A 16,471-nucleotide genomic window follows, 5' to 3' on the forward strand; every position below is an offset into this window, starting at 1 on the left:
GGACAAGAAGGAGACAGGAGGTCAGGTTGGAACCTGATGTCCAACCAAGCTGAGTGTCCAAGTGGGATCAAACAAGGACAGACACAGGGGGATAAGCTCCAAGGTCCCTCACCTTCTCATACTTGGCAAAGCCTCCCATGACTGCGGGGTCCACGATTCCATTGAGGAGCATAGAGAGCGGGTTGATGGGAAGGCTCTCATCACTCTGGTACTGGTTTATCATCATCAGGATCTTCTCGTTGGCTGTAGACATGGTTTCAATGGCATTCTCCAGAGGACTAATTGTAGTCTGTTAGAAACAAGATTGGCAGAAGAACCTTAGTGGGTGGCATGAGAAGCTGATATCATCATTGGTATCGATTTCACTTGGGTGGTAACTCAGACATTGTCCCTAGAACCCAGGCTACAGCAGGATCTGAGGGTAATGAATCAGCTCAGGGCTGTCTGATGGCCAAGGACAAGCTGGCTGGCTTTCTGTACAGAGGGAAAAGATTTCTCTGGGGAGGAAGTACCAGGTTCTGCTCTGACTTCACAGGTTGAAGGTACTCAGAGAAGGTTTCTCTCCCAGTAAAACACGCATTGACCCATCATCACATGCTATTCAGAAGCTATTGTGTATGGTACCAGCTAGAGAAATCAGCATAGCTTGCTCTAGGAGCATCCAGCAGGTTCTGAGACCATGGGCTAAAGGGAGGATAGAATGAAACTCTTCCCCCACACATCTCAGAAAGCAAGATAAACAATGGTATTGAAAGACAACAGACAAACACTGCAGTTTGCAGAAGCTTATGATCCAGTGTAAAAAACTAAACTAGAGGTCAGCAAACATTTCTGCAACGGGACCAGAGAGTAAATATTTTAGGATTTGCAGGCCAGATGGGCTCAGCTGAAACAACTCCACTCTGTTACTGCCAGGCAGAAGCAACAGCAGGAAAACTGGATGGGAAAGTGTGCTTGTCCCAACCAAACTCTACAGGTGTTAGCGTAGGACACAGCAGTTATTCTGAGAAGGGGGGATCACCCAGTGGGAAAGGATGGGCTGGAGGAAAGACGTGAGAAATCTGAGAAACTTCATGGAGGAAGGGAGCTAAAGTCATCATGTCTAGCCTGGCGGTGATGTGGTGCTTGCCTCGTTGACCGTGTAGTGAAGATTGATTGAGACAATACAACTTCCAACACTGCACACTTAGAATGTGTGCCTACTGCATGTAGGAGAGGCGCAGGTTAGCCCCTGTAGCCATACTCTAAAGTCATCTCTTTAAATCCTGTTCTAACACAGCTTCTCCAACACTTACTCTGAGCACCTGTTTTTGGAGAGTGTGGTGGTTTGAATGAGAATGGTCCCCATAGGCTCACATGTCTGAATACTTAGTCCTCAGTTGGTGGAACTGTTTGGGCAGGATTAGGAGGTGTGACCTTGGAAGAGGTGTGCCACCGAGGCGAGATTTGAAGTGTCCGAAGTCAACAGTATTCCCCGTTAGCTCTTTTTCTCTGCCTCCAACTTGAAGGTCAGGATGTAAGCTCTTAGCTACAGCTTCAGCATCATGCCTGCCTGCTGCCATGTTTCCACCATGGTGGTCATGAAGGCCACTCTGAAACTGTGATCCCCAACGAACATTTTCTATGTAAGTTACCTTGGTCATGGTGTCTCTTCACAGCGATAGACAAGTCACTAAGACAGAGATGGAAGCATCTGTAGTGAGAAGCCCTCGGGGCCAGATTCTCTGTTGTTACCACTATCTTTTGAATGCCAACACCCACAATACTAGTCAGCATCACGCTAATGCAACTAAATATATGTGGCAATTTCCCTATAAGAGAAAAGGGTTTATTTTGCCCATTAAGGTCAGGAAGTTGCCTTGGTTGGGCCTTAGGCAAATGCACTAAATGACAGTGATGGGAGGGTGTCAGTGCAGACTGTCACATCGTACTTAAGAACTTCCCCAAGGCAGGGCCTTTTAAAGGTTCACAGTACCTACTAACAGCACTATTTAGGGGATACCATTTATATTCAAATTATAGTGCCCACATCTGCATTCATACAGGCCCATTGACCCACATACACATATAAGCACATAGGATATGAACTGGAGAATATTGCTTAGCCTATTGCCTAGAACTGAGATCCATGTTCCTGTTTGTGTGTTGCATACAAATCAACTCAGGAGCTTTACAAGGCTCAGGTCCAGAAGGACTTCTAAGGAAAAGCTACCCCTCAGCTGAGGAGCAGAGCACTTCACTTGGATGCCAACAACAGTCTGGGGTGTCTAAGATACCCACGCTTTGAGGCAAGTCACTAGAAATGGTAAGGTGTGTTGGCGTGTTGACTGACTTGCCTACACACTTTGAGACTATTTCTGGATTCCCAGATCTGAATTCTCACTACAGGCATCAGAAACAGAGACTGAGCCCAAGAGCTTGGGCTCTCCATAGATGGGCATTGAGTAGGGAACACACACAGCTCTGAGCAGAACTTGGGGTGCTGCATTTGGAGGGAGGCCTGGGTGTCAGCTGTTGATAAATGAAATCAAAAGCAAAACCACCACAACCATCTGTCACAACCAGGCGACAGACATAGTTCTGTTCACAGTCGCCTCACCTCCACGCATGCTTTCAAGGACAGGTTTAGTGATATTCTGTGTTGGTGTGGATGAGAATGACCCCCATAGGCTCAGCGACCAGTTGGTCCCCAATTGGTGGGGCTGTTTGGGAAGGTGGTATGGGCTTTCTGGAGGATGTCACTGGGGGGTGGGCTTTGAGAATTTCTAGCCTTGCTCCCCTTCCAGTTTGTTCTCTCTGCTTCCTATTTACGGTTGAAGATGTGCACTCTCAGCTTCCTGTTCCTCCTCCCCTGTCTGCCAATTGTTAGCATGCCTCCCCACCATGATGGACTCTTTTGCCTCTGGAATTCTACAAGCAAAATAAACTCTTCTATAAATTGCTTTTGGCCATGGCGTTTTATCGCTGCAACAGGAAAATGACTCATAAGACACATGCCCAATGGCAGTAGAGGCCACAGTTGGGCTGTTCTTGGTGGCAAAGACTGGCATCTATGACAAACAAGTGCATCAGACAATGTCACCAAACCTGCCATGAGCTTCCTGTTGGGACTTAATTAGGCCCTCAGTTCTCTGGAATCTTTGCTGAGCTGAGCCTCAGTTTCTATGGGCAGCACAGGCAAAATAACTGGCTTCCAACTTGCTGTGAAGGAAACGTAAATTTTTAAGGCAAAATGCATGGGAACAAGCATGCAAGTGAGTGGGAAGGGGCAGTAACTTCCATTCCCAGAAAACCAACAGCCTTTCCAGCTGCTCTAGCACCTCTCACCTATATCACCAGCTTGAGTCCCCAGAAGTCCCATGAGCTGCATGGAGCAAGCATCAACGGCAACCATCAACTTGACAGTTCAAGTACACCACAGGTCTCAGTTTCCTCCTATGCAAGATAGTGCACTGGACAGGAATCAAGAATGTATCTGGAGAATAGCAGGCTGTGCTGGCCCATAGAGATCTGTTGCTCAGCAAGCACCGGCTTAGAGTCCCCCCAACATTAACTCAGTAGGGGGATGGCTAGCTGCTTGCATCTGCTTCAGTATCTTCCAGTCACTAGTAGCCTAATGTGACATTTTACTTTCTTTCTCTTACAGGACTTGAAAGATATTTGAGTTTATAGCTCTGGAATCCAGTGGCTTTTGGCATCCATTGCAGCTCCGACATTCCGTATTTTGCAAACTGAGGATGAAGAGATGCATAATAACCCTCTAATATACACTGCTGTTTATGGCCTAGCTGAATTGTCATACTTCTAGGTTAGGGCTGAGAACAAGAGAAAGTCCTCAACAAATAGGTAAGGCTTTCCCTGAAAGCCCATTCTCAAACACTCCTCCAGATTCATGGTGCTGGGGCTATGACACTGCATAAGGGAAAGAGCGGGTGGTGCAGGAGAATTGTCTGTATTCTGTAAATCATATTTTAAATAAAGACTGATTGGCCAGGCAGGAAGTAGAGGTGGGGTGATGAGAACAGGAGAATTCTAGGAAGGAGGAAGCCCATTCTTCCAGTCCTGACCAGACCACAGAAGAAGCAAGATGTTATCTATTCAGCTGAGAAAGGTACTGAGCCATTTAGCTAACATAGATAAGAATAATGGGTTAATATACGCTGCAAGAGCTAATAAGAAGCCTGAGCTAATGGGCCAATCAGTTTATAATCTTATGGAGATCTCTGTGTGATTTTCTTTGGGGCTTGCCGGCTGTGAGGAACTGGGCACGACATAAACCCCAACAAGCAGGCCCTCCATGCTACAAGAGGGGACTAAGAGGCACGTTCATATAATGAAAACAAATGCATAGTAGTGCAGTCATTTAGCAAGGCACTTCAGCTCTGTGTCTGAGACATCCTGAAGCTTGATAATGAAGGCCAGTCAGAATGAATCCACTATGATAATCCTTAGAGATGTTTTCCCAAAACCTTTCACCAGAAGATGTGCTAGTTTTGTTTGCATTCCTCTGAATGCATGCACACACACACACACACACACACACACACACACACACACGAAACAAGGTATGGGATGACTTGCTCTGGCTCTCAGTTTCAGAAGACCCAGTCCGTCACGGAGGGGAAGGCGTGCTGGAACAGCTTACACATAACAGCAGACAAGAAGCAGAGAAATGGAATGCTGACACTGGACTGGGTCCCTCTCCCCGCCCTCTTATTCTATCTTGGTCCCCAAACTGTGGGGCAGTTCCACTTACTTCCAGCATTAGTTAATTATCTCTGAAAACAGCGTCATAGACACACCCAGAGGAGTACCTTATCAGTCTCCTAGGCAACTCAAATTCACAATCAAAATTAACCATCACAGAAGCTAACATGAAAGAGGGAAGTAAAACAGTGTTGTCTGCTTTTCCCCTAATTTCAGAATTCGGAAGTGAAAATGTAAGGCAACTATTTAGACACAATGGGTATAAGTGATTACCTATTTGGTTTACTTGAATATTCTTGAGAATTATGAGCCTGAGGCTGCTCTTGGCACTTGAAGTACTTCAGTGAGAGAATAGCAGACAAAGCATCTGCCTTGCTGGAAATTATATTGCAGTGGAATCTACAGTCCAGCATTGTATTTAAAATTTGGCCAATAAACACAGAAACAAGCAAATTTTGTAGTCTACTAGGAAGTGTTAAGAACTCTGAGGAGGAAAGGGAAAGTAAGGGACACAGGAGGGCCCCCTTCGTTTACAGTCCAGCAGCCATGAGTGGAGAAGAGGCGCCTTTTGGAGCCAACCCAGGGATGGGATCAGTCAGGGCTATTGGGCAGAGGCTTTGGAAGGCTGTAAAATTCCCTTCCCTCAAGAACAGTGCTAGTAATGGTCCAGTCATCCTACCGTATCCATGGTGATTTGGCTCTGGGACCCTCTGAGAATACCAAAATTCACAATGTACAAGTCTCTTCTACAGCATGGCCCAATCCTTTCACATCATCCACATAATTCTCCCATAGACCTTCAATCCTCTCTAGACTACTTACAACCGAATGCAAGGTGAATGCCATGAAAATGGTTATTTTTGCTCATTATTTGGTAAAAGACAAAAAAAAATCCTTATATCTTCTGTTCAGATGCAGTTTCCCCCCAAATACTCTCCATTTGCAGTCAATCTGTGGGTGTGGGACATGTGCATACCGAGTGACAACTATATGCCCCTCCCAGGATATTGTGATATTATGTAGGATAAGGCAGTAAAGCCTTTGGCACAGTCCTGGGGGACATTTGCTGAAACTTGCCACATATTAAGTGCCCCTGAACCAAGAGCACAGCATTTGATTCCTTTCAAGGAACCTGCTCACTAGGATGGATGGGACACTCTGAGACAGAGTGCTATCCTAACCCAGAGGATATTACAAGAGGTTGAAGACAAACTTGACCTTGTCTACTAACCCTGACAATTTAAGAACTTACTCTGCGCCTCAGTGCCTCCATCTGTATGTGGGGACAATATCTATTCCGGAGGTTTTTAGAGGTTTAAATGAGATCATAATAGTGGACAGCTTAGCGCATGTTCAGTAAATATTTCTTGCTGACATCATTATTGTTCCATTTTCTCCAAGACCTAGGCCATGCCTATGAAATGGAGCCTACAGGCCTATTGGTCTACAGACTTATTAAGAGGGCATTGAAAGTCAGAGTCATGTGATCTTAATGCTGACAAAACAGTAGCTTGAAAACCTCAGTCAGACCACATCCCTCCTCTGTGCAGGCCTCTGTGTCACTTACAGAGGAGCCAAAGTAACACTAAGGTCCTAAATGACCTAGGATCTGAGCACTATTACTCACCCCTTGACTTCTCTGATTTGGACACAATCTGGCACCAGAACCTCTGTGCCAGATGCATACTCTATTGAAAAGCCCATTTCTTCATCCAGGCATGATGGTGCATACCTTTAATCCCAGAGCTTGGGAGGCAGAGGCAGGAGGATCTCTGAGTTTAAGGGAAGTTTTGTTTGCAAAGCAAGTTCCAGGACAAAAAGGGCTACACAGAGAAAACCAAAACAAAAAGAAAAGAAAAATAGAGAACAACCACCCCCTCTACTACCACCAACAGGGAAGAAAAGAAAGAAGGAAGGAGAGAGAGGGGGGAAGGAAGGAGAAGGAGGAGGAGAAGGGGAGGGAGGGAGAGGGAGGGAGGGAGGGAAGGAGGGAGGGAGGGAGGGAGGAAGGGAGGAAGGAAGGAAGGAAGGAAGGAAGGAAGGAAGGAAGGAAGGAAGGAAGGAAGAAAGAAGTTAGGATCTCTTCAATATCTCATGGACTAGTCCTCTTTGTCCCAGGGCCTTTGTTGAAAACCACTTGACAGGGAGGCTCCCTCTGACTCTGCTATCTGAAATGGCTGCCCTCCTCATTCAGCCCTCCCTGGTGATGCTCACAGCGGACACACTGCGCCTGCTTTGACTTTTCCCCATCTTTCTTCCCACCAGAATGGAAGCTGCACCATGGAATCTCTAGGTCTCAGAACAGTGTTGGACATGCACTAGGCATCCATGAAATCGATTTTAAATGAATAAAAAAATTTAAGGTACCACAAACACATTCCATCTTATAAGGGTTCTCACACTGTGCCAGCCTGTCCTGAGGCTCTGGGGAACTGCATGGTCCTCAGCTAACAGAAGATGTGGAGATGCTAAGGTGCACTGGAAGCCAAAGACCTGTGCTGGAGCACCTGGGAGACTCAGTGGGCAAAGAAACCTTCCACCAAGCCTGACTCTGAGTTCAATCCCAGGAACACACACGGTGGAAGGAAAGGATAAACTCCTGAAAGTAGTCCTCTGGCGTGCGTGCGCGCGCACACACACACACACACACACGCACTGGCATGTAAGTGCACAAAAAGATGGAATAAATAAATATAACAAAGTACATAACTACTATCTATACAAGGGAAGTCAGACTTCTGGATTCCAGCCACCTCTGGCTCTCTGGTGTTTCCCTTTTCAGTCTTTATCTATTCAAATAGAAAATGGCTCGGTTTGGGGTGCTGCAGAATGTCACACTGTAGTCCTGAGTCTGGATGGAGAACTTTGAAGGAATAACTGGGTGGATGGTCTTCCAGAGCCTGCCTCTCCTTTTTCCCTTCCCCACATTCCCCATGACAAAGATGTTCCTCGTTTCCTGATTTCATTACTGGTATCTAGAGAGCCTTTTATTTACTAGGGACAAAAAGTTACCTACTAATTAAAACACGAAACAAAACAAAAATCTCTGGTAGCAGATGTCCTGGGCACTGCGGACTCTGGGATTCCTTCAGAACCTTTAAACTGTCTCCTGTATAAAGTCAAAGAGGCCTCTTGAGGCTCACTGTCCTGACTATCAGTGGAGGAGCGGTAGTGCACTGACTTCTTGAAACTCACCTGAGACATGTGAACCACCTCAAACCAGCGCAGGATGCCCGGGAGCTTGTACGCGGTCAGGAAGGAAGTCCTCTCGATCCACATGGACTGGCGGAAGAAAAGCAATGGGCTGTGAAATCTGCTACTCCTGGGCCTGCGGGCCTCCCGTGTACCCAGAGAAGAAAAGTTGCAATTCCCAGATACATAGTGACACCTCCAGCCCCCTGAGGAATTATTAACAGGCCAAGTTAGTTCTAACTGGTTTTACTAATATTCTGGATTCTTAGTCAATTTTGAATGTGTCCATTTGTGTGGTCTAGAGGAAGAGTCTATAGTGTTCATGAAATCCACCCAAAATGCTAATTTCTAAAAATCTTAAGAATCACAGTCTGAGAGCTGAGGGGAACTTGGAGTCACCTCCTCATTCCAGCTTTGTCCTTGAGGGAAGTGACAGGTCCCTTCTGGGAAATAAGAACAAAGGTGACCAGCACTCAGGACAGTGACAGCATGCACTCAGTAAATGCTGAGGCTTTACAGTGGGTGTGCTGAAGGGTTTGCTTCAGCCACACTCCCAGCCTCCTGGAAATACACAAATGCCCTTGACTGCCAAGGTCATCAGACAGGGATCCCCATTACATCTTGGAAGGAGAAAAACTCAAACAATGAGAAGCCCCAACAGACATGTCATCCTATCTGTGATGTCCGTGCCATGGTCCTCGACTCTGGAACGGGTTCCCTAGCACCTGTGGTTGACAGGTGTGTTCTGGTTTCTTACGATGGTAGAGGAGGGGAGATACTCACAGCAAACTCATTTTCTGGGTCTACAGTGCCCCTGCGCACAGGCCTTGAGTAATGGAACTTCTGCACATAGTTGGACTTGTAAAAGCTGAAAGACAGGAAAGAGTAAAAGTTTCTGGAAGCCATGCCCGGCCTGTGGACACCTTAAAACACTAGATCTGGCAGAGTCCTGGTGATGGCATTTCAAGGTCTGTGTTGGGACTCAACAACAACAAAAAAAAAATGATTTGCACAGGGTTGCAAGGTGATCTATAAGATGGACTGGCCTTATACCCTGGGAACACAGTTTTGGCATTAATGCACCAACAGTGACCTGTGTCATTTAAGGACCAAGGTAAACATCCCCAGAGTGACCTCCAAGGATTTCTTTAGGATCCCCAGACATCCCCCTTCACTTTTATTAATATGTGGAGGACGATCAATTGTCATTGAAAACAGGGCACTGTGATAGCTATAGAGGAGCCCCTGTGTAACAGGTGCCTGGCCAAGGTGGGAGAGAGGCTGCCATCTTATCTTCATGGCGTCTGCTTGTTGTGACATCAGCATGATGCTCCTGAAGGAGCTCTGCCTTCCTAGGGAGCTCTTGCTGCTGGACAGTCTACCCAGAGGGAAGAACAGAGTGTAGGGAGAGGTGTAGCTGAGGACCCCACAGACCCCCACCTCATGGCCTACTCAGTGGTCATGCAGTCTGATATGAGGCAGATGGACACCTGCCTGCATCTGCTTACTTTAACTTTATCACTGATGAACATATCCATCATCAACCCACTCGCTTGCCAAAGGCTGAAAAGACGTTACTTTGGGAGAATGTACCCAGCATCCTTAAGGCCACTTTGTCCCATCCCTCTACCAGTCTGCCAGCGGCCAACCCACACTGTTTATTTTCTTGGGTCCATTCTAGGATCAGCCCGAGCAGCAGGCTCCAACATCAGTTCAGTTTGATGCCACACAAAGCTAGCCTTAGCCCCCAACACCTGTCCCTCCCATTAATCTCTGGCTTTAGCCTTATTACAGACATAGCCCAGGCAACTGGGGATAATTCTTTTCCCAGAAGGCAAAGCAGGGATAGACTGGCTGAGAAGGGTACTGGGCCCTGTCCTGCCACAGCTCTGCCTCTCGGAGTTCTGTCCATTCCTCGCTCAGTGGGATGTGGGTCTTACTTTATGATCTGGTCAGGCACTGGTTTGTTCTTGAACCTGGGATGTTCATCCAGGACAGGCTGCACAGTGAAGCACTGAATATCTGATGACAACAGAGTTAAGGATTTGAAACATGTTTGTTGGCCACAGGAGAATTCCAAATGTATCAGGAGCCAGCTAAAAGCATCCATGCTGGTCCTTCTAGGACCATGCTTTTATTCAATGGTCAAGTTGCGGGCTTCTAGAAAGGTCCTAATAACCAGTGAGCAGTCGCCATGGTCTTTATATCAGAGCTAACAACCACCTTGCACACTATCCCAGGGCTCTGCTCTAGCTACCAGAATCGCTTAGCCATACTTAATCACCATTACCATTGCAATACTGTCATTGACAACAATACCCTCTAATGAATGGATGGCTCACTATCAATTACAGAGAAATGCTCCCCATGGTATCCTTTAATCTCTCCAATTCTACTAGCTGTCATTGTTAACCTCAATGGTGCCCCTTGTCTCAGAGAAGCAAGGGAACTTGTTGAAGCCTACACAGCTTTTAAGAAAAGAATAGCGGTTTATATTTAGGGTTCTCTTTCTTTCTTTCTTTCTTTCTTTCTTTCTTTCTTTCTTTCTTCTTTCTTCTTTCTTTCTTTCTTTCTTTCTTTCTTTCTTTCTTTCCAACTTCCTTTCTTTTTTGGTTTTTGTTTTTTCTAGACAAAGTTTCTCTGTAGCTATAGAACCTGTCCTGGAACTAGCTCTTGTAGACCAGGCTGGCTTCGAACTCACAGAGATCTGCCTGCCTCTGCCTCCCAAGTGCTGGGATTAATGGTGTGCACCACTACCTTCTGGCATGGCTCAGAGGTAAAGAGCACAGGCTGTTCTTCCAGAGGTCCTGAGTTCAATTCCCAGCAACCACATGGTGGCTCACAAACATCTGTAATAAGACCTCTTCTGGCCTGTGGGGACATAAGTTAGGGTTCTTAACTTAGAATTCTTTAAATGTAATCTGTTTTAGATCCATCATTCTGGTCACAGAAAGGAAGGACACAAAGTTTGTGTCATTAATGCCAGAATTCCAGCTCCCTGGATAATCTGGGGGAGCTGTGTGCTCATGAGAATAAGACCAGTCTATCCTCTAAATTATCTTGCTAAGAAAGTCTTCATCTGAGACCTCATTTGACGTGGTGGGACTCCAGTGTTCCCTGAATACTTCTGAGTCAGGCTTTGCATTTTCAAAGCTCCTGATGTAATATACATGCATGATAAAATTGAAGGACATTCCGATCTAGATATCATTTTGTCCTCCAACTCTTGCCAGCCCCAAAGGGACAACCTATAGCAGGAAATAAGCAACAGCTGGAAGGAGTTCTGTGATGGATTAGTGATACCCTCCACCAGCACAGGATATAGGCTGGCCAGGCAGATTGGCTGGCTCTCTACCTCTCCTATTCTAGCCCCATCTTTACCCATGTTAAGATGGTCAAATGGCAGACAAACTAAGTGAAAAAAAGCCAACAGTCACTGGTTCTAGCATTGACTATATTTCATTTCTACTTCCCCCATTTCTCTCTTTAGGCATTTAAGTTATTTCCCCCTTCCCTTCTACCCAAAGACCAGCACAACTTCAAAAGTCTCCCATGAGCCTGGCATCTTGCTGGCTTTTGAAGCTACCCTATGGTAGAAAGTAAATGTCTCCATCCACAAGGACAAACTGCCCATCCAGGATCATTTTTCCTCCATGGCTCCCCTGCCCTTTGACTACACGCCTCTCTTTGGTGAGTTCTCTGTGCTAGCACATTGAGGTTTGAAGGGTACCACCCTGAAAAGTATGTCCATATGGAATGAGGATCCCCCAAAGGACAACAATACAACACATTGCACCAGTCTCATTGGAAACATACCTGCACACTTCAGGAGAACAGAAATTCATCAGACAGCCTGAGTTGGGAGATCACTCCCTCTAGAGTGAGTCTCTGAACTGAGGGCAGGGCTGGCAGACTGTGGCATCTCATTGCCCATTTCCCAGCCAAGCATAACAGCACAAATGGTCTATTTTCAAATAGCTGTGACATGTGAAAATGATACACGATTCAATATGTCAGGGCCTGCCTGCATATAAACCTTTGTGGGGACATGGCCTTGCTCACCACCTAACTGTGATTGGTGATTGCTCACAGATTGGGACAGCAGCTAAGGAGCTGTTACGGGGGCACAAGCTCTCAAGACTAACCTTTACAGAAAGGCTTGCCAACACTTCTGTTAGAGACAATTCTAGGCCGTGTATATTGATCTGAGCTGCTGGCACTCACCCAAAAGGGAACTTCAAACCTGTCCTTGGGAAGCCTATGACACTGGCACCCTCAGACTATTTAGCGAGACTCCATGCCTGGTGCACGGATTAGTTGCAACAACAGACTTCTGCTTAACCTTTTCTTCTAAGTGCCTTCCACTATCTGAACACCCTAGAGAAGACAAGATCTGCTGCTTCTCCAAACTGCCTGTTGATCTTTAACACCAGAACATAATAAGACAATATTAACTGTTCAAGGTTACAGCAAGCAGCAGGCCTGACTTCAAATCCTAGTTCCACTGCTTTCTCACCCCAGCTTCATGTGAGTCATTTGCTTTCTGAGACTCATTTCCCCTGTAATAAAATACAGAGAACAGTAGACTCATCTCCAAGGCTTATGATGCGGCAAAGGGGAAAAGAAGCCCAAAATGTTAAGTTTATGGAAAACAGTTTATTGCATGGGTTTTAATTGATCTTAATAATAAAAACCTGGAGTCAGATATTGGGCAAAATGCTGAAAAGTCGGAGAAGTAAAGGAGCCAGCCACTTGAGAGACTTTTTTACCTCTATTGAATGAATCCTCAGACTGGAGGGGGCAAGACCCTGTCTCTAAGAAACCTCAGACTGAATCCTGAGCTTGGTCCTCTTCCCATCCTTTTCCTCTCTCTGCCCAGCACCATCACTTCCTGCTTCTACTTCACTAGTCCTGGGATTAAAAGTGTGAGCCACCACTGCTTGCCTCTGATTCTCTTTTAGACTGATTCAATCTTGTGTAGCCCAGGGTGACCTTGAACTCACAAAGATCCACCTTTGCCTCTGATTCTCTTTTAGACTGATTCAATCTTGTGTAGCCCAGGGTGACCTTGAACTCACAAAGATCCACCTGCCTCTGTCTCCAGAGTGCTGGGATTTAAAAAAAAAAAAAAAAAAGGTGTGTGTCATCACTGCCTGGCTTCTCTAGCTAACTAGTGTGGCTAGCTCTGTATTCTGATCCTCAAATTTTATTTGTTAAAGCACAGACAAAATACTGCCACACAGGTTAATAGTATTCTGATCCCAGTCTTTAAAAAAAACAAATGATGGCTAGGTAGTCATGGCTCACACCTTTAATCACAGCACTGAGGAGGCAGAGGCAGATAGATCTCTTTGAGTTTGAGGCCAGCCTGGTCTACAGAGATAGTTCTAGGACAGCCAGGGATGTACAGAGAAACCATGTCTTGAAAAAAACAAAACAAACTAAAGCAGAGCAAAACAACAACAACAAAAATCAAACAAACAAAAGAAATGACGGTGTGATAGTGCACAAATTTCAGGCAGACAGAACTTGGCACTTAAAACCACTGGCTCCTTCTCTAACTACCGCCATGACCCTAGGCAAACTCATGCCTCAAGTATTCCTCTCGATGAAATACAGAAATTTAATACCATTCTAGAGCACTTTATGGGCTTTAAGGAAACAATGCTCATGAAGTATTCAGTCTCCTGAAGAGATCTAGCAAACACCAGCACTTTCTCTTTGATTTACGACCTTGTTCCTGGTACTGAACCAGGCCCTGGGCTCTACATATGATGCCATGACTGGGGACAAATGCCCTCTCCTCTGTGCCACATCAAAAGGCCATACAGCTGTTCAGTACCTGGATGCCCACGACTGGGGCCTTAGCAATAACCCAGGACTTGGGTGTAACCAAACTGGTTTGTGGTTCCAACCAGCAGCCACCAGTTGCACCTCTCCTGCAAATGGCTGTGGAGGGCAGGCAAGAAGGGCAGGCAGGCAGGCATAATGAAAAGGTCACAGATGAATATTTATCACCCAAGGGAAAAATATTTGGATTAAGGTTTTCAGTAGACTGGGTAGAGCAGCCATGCAGCCTGATACCCCACTTTAAAAGCTGTAACTTTATCTGTGTGCTATAGGGTGTGCACCTGGGGTCTCAACTGTGGTAATGGGCTTCCGGGCTTCAGGGCCGGCCTTATCCTGGCATTTGTGACCGCTGCCTCCACAATCCTACCTCCTGCTAGTGACAGCACATAGTCCCTGTAGACACCAGGCTTGCTCCATGACTGCTTGGCTTATGACACAGTGTCCCCCTTCCAAGCTTCAATGCCTATCTCTTCATTCTGCTCTCTGTATTCCAGGTAAGCCGGTCCCCTCTGCTCCTTCCTTCCTCCCTCACCTGCATCCTTCCCTCCTTTTAATTTCTATCTCCTTGTCTTTTCTTTCTGTTAAGCAATGAATGCTTTCCCAGAGTGGGCTTTGTGCCAAGAACTGTGGTAGGGGTTGTGGCGTGGACAACAGGCAACACAGAGATCTTTTCTCAGGGACCTGACACCCCCTTTGTGTTCCTGTATCTTTCAAAACCAAACAAAACAGCAAATGAGGGGCAAAAGAAAACAATGACAAAATCAAACAATGATGGCTTGAGGTCACAGGGTCATGTGAGCCTGGCAAAGGCCCCGTTAGATAAGATGCCAAGGGAAGGCTCTTCCTAGAGGTGACATACCAAATTAGGTGAATGAAAATCAGTCGAGCCGGGAGCTGAAGGAACAGCATTCTAAACAGAGGGAACAGAAGTGAGGGAAGGACCAGAGTAAGAACAAACAGTCCTATTTAAGAAATAGAATGGAATGGCAGAGAGAATAAAAAACTAGAAGGCAGTTCTGGGAGTGAGAATGATCTGGGAGTCAGGAATAGCTTTGAACCCTGGCTTGAGAGAGGGGTTGTTTATATCCTACTGGCAAAGTAAAGTCCTTTTAGTCCTTGGGAGGCATCTACACACAGCTCCCTCCACCTTGTCTGGGTTATCTCCCCAGCTAACACTAAGATTTGGGTGCTTATACAAATTTGGGTCATCAAAGAAACCCTGGTCTCCTAGCCAGAGCACCCTGCGTGCCTTCCTCTTGACATGGGTCACAATTTTATAATAAATAGCTAATGGTGCAATTAGTTGTCTGTATCTCTTATAGCACTGTAGCACTATTCCTGAAGACAGACTCTTTTGGGTGTAAAACCCTGCACAAAGCCAATGCAGAGCAAAGGCATAAGAGAGGAGTTTCATGATGAGAACAAAGGAATGAGGGAAGAAGGGTTGAGTTCACCCATGGGTGTTGTGTTTTGGATGCACCCTTCTGTGAGCCCTGAGATGCCACTTACATAAAATGTGTATTACATTGACATGTCTTCCAATACATATTAAGCAATCTCAAAATGGCCTACGATGCCTAAGAAGGCAAATTCTGAATAGGTAGTTTCCATACTTAATACAGAATAATGACCTCTCTCTTCTGCTTTCAAATCATCCAGGTTTCAGTTAGCTGAATCCATGCATGCAGACCCCAGGACTACAGAGGAGCAGCTGTATTGAAATGAACCTCTGGATCCCCTTTGGAGACCCAGCAGCAGCTGGCGATTCTGGTGTCAGCTCTGAGCTCTGAGCTAGCTTTCATTTAAAGCTATGGCCAGCCCTCTGGCTGGGACATCCTCCAAGGATACACTGGCCTGGGGCGTTCTTCACATCATCTCCTGGGGCAGAGGTGGTGTTCATCTTCTCTGCATTGGGGAACTGGCTCAAAAGCTGCATCTGGAAGTCCTCTCGTCGTTCATACTCCTTCCCTCGGTAGATGAACACTTTGTTCTGCAGAGAAGAGACACATCTGTCAGAGACGTCAGGGCCTGGGCGTGCAAGACATATTACTCAGGCATTGCTGAGAGGCTTTCAAAACGAGCCTGGGCCTGGTAGAAAGGGACAGCTTCGGGTACATCTTTCTCCTTTCAGCTTCTCATCTGTGAGAGCAGAGTGGACCACTGCTTTAACAGGTCTGGTTCTGAAGGGCAGGGAGATCATGGATGCTAAAGATCTTGTTTAGAGCAATCTACTAACAGCTTCTGGGACCATTCACTATGTCACACCCTCTTTATTTACATGCTTGTAAAATTGCCTGATTCCTTTCAATGGCCCTTGAAGGATGAGACTATGAGCTGAAAGGGACCAGTATCCAGGCCCTTCATTACCTGGCTCCTAACCTTGCACCTATGCAAGTACTCTCTTTACCTACAAACCACATCAGTCTCCTCTAGAACAGAAGCTGTCAATGGGTAAGTTGGGTCACCTAGGGAACATTGGCAATTCATGAAACCATCTTTTGGTTATTGTAACTATCTTTTGGTTGGGATAACTAAGGGTGACAATGCTCCTGGCAGTGAAGGGAAGAGGCAAGGGATGCTCCCAAGGAGCCCACAATACACAGGGGAACCTCCACAGCAAACATTTAAAAGGTTCATATATCTAGATAACGAGGTAGGAAAACCTGTTCCAGACCATGGCTGTGTCATCTTTGTTACGTCTAATGGAAACTAAGTTCATCTA

General features: G+C 46.1%; 1 protein-coding gene across 1 annotated transcript in view; it reads right to left on the reverse strand.

The window, feature by feature from the left end:
• Positions 1 to 16,471, reverse strand: part of Dock2 (dedicator of cytokinesis 2) — a 413,359-nt gene that overhangs the window by 12,938 nt on the left and 383,950 nt on the right. The window contains exons 41-45 of the mRNA XM_057774274.1: positions 15,598 to 15,739; positions 9,840 to 9,921; positions 8,683 to 8,767; positions 7,903 to 7,989; positions 113 to 289 (exon numbers count right to left, since the gene is read on the reverse strand). Of these exons, the coding sequence (XP_057630257.1) occupies positions 113 to 289; positions 7,903 to 7,989; positions 8,683 to 8,767; positions 9,840 to 9,921; positions 15,598 to 15,739 (573 nt within the window). The remainder of the gene's footprint in view (positions 1 to 112; positions 290 to 7,902; positions 7,990 to 8,682; positions 8,768 to 9,839; positions 9,922 to 15,597; positions 15,740 to 16,471) is intronic.

The sequence above is a fragment of the Chionomys nivalis genome, chromosome 7, assembly GCF_950005125.1.
Source record: "Chionomys nivalis chromosome 7, mChiNiv1.1, whole genome shotgun sequence".
Classification (NCBI taxonomy): domain Eukaryota; kingdom Metazoa; phylum Chordata; class Mammalia; order Rodentia; family Cricetidae; genus Chionomys; species Chionomys nivalis.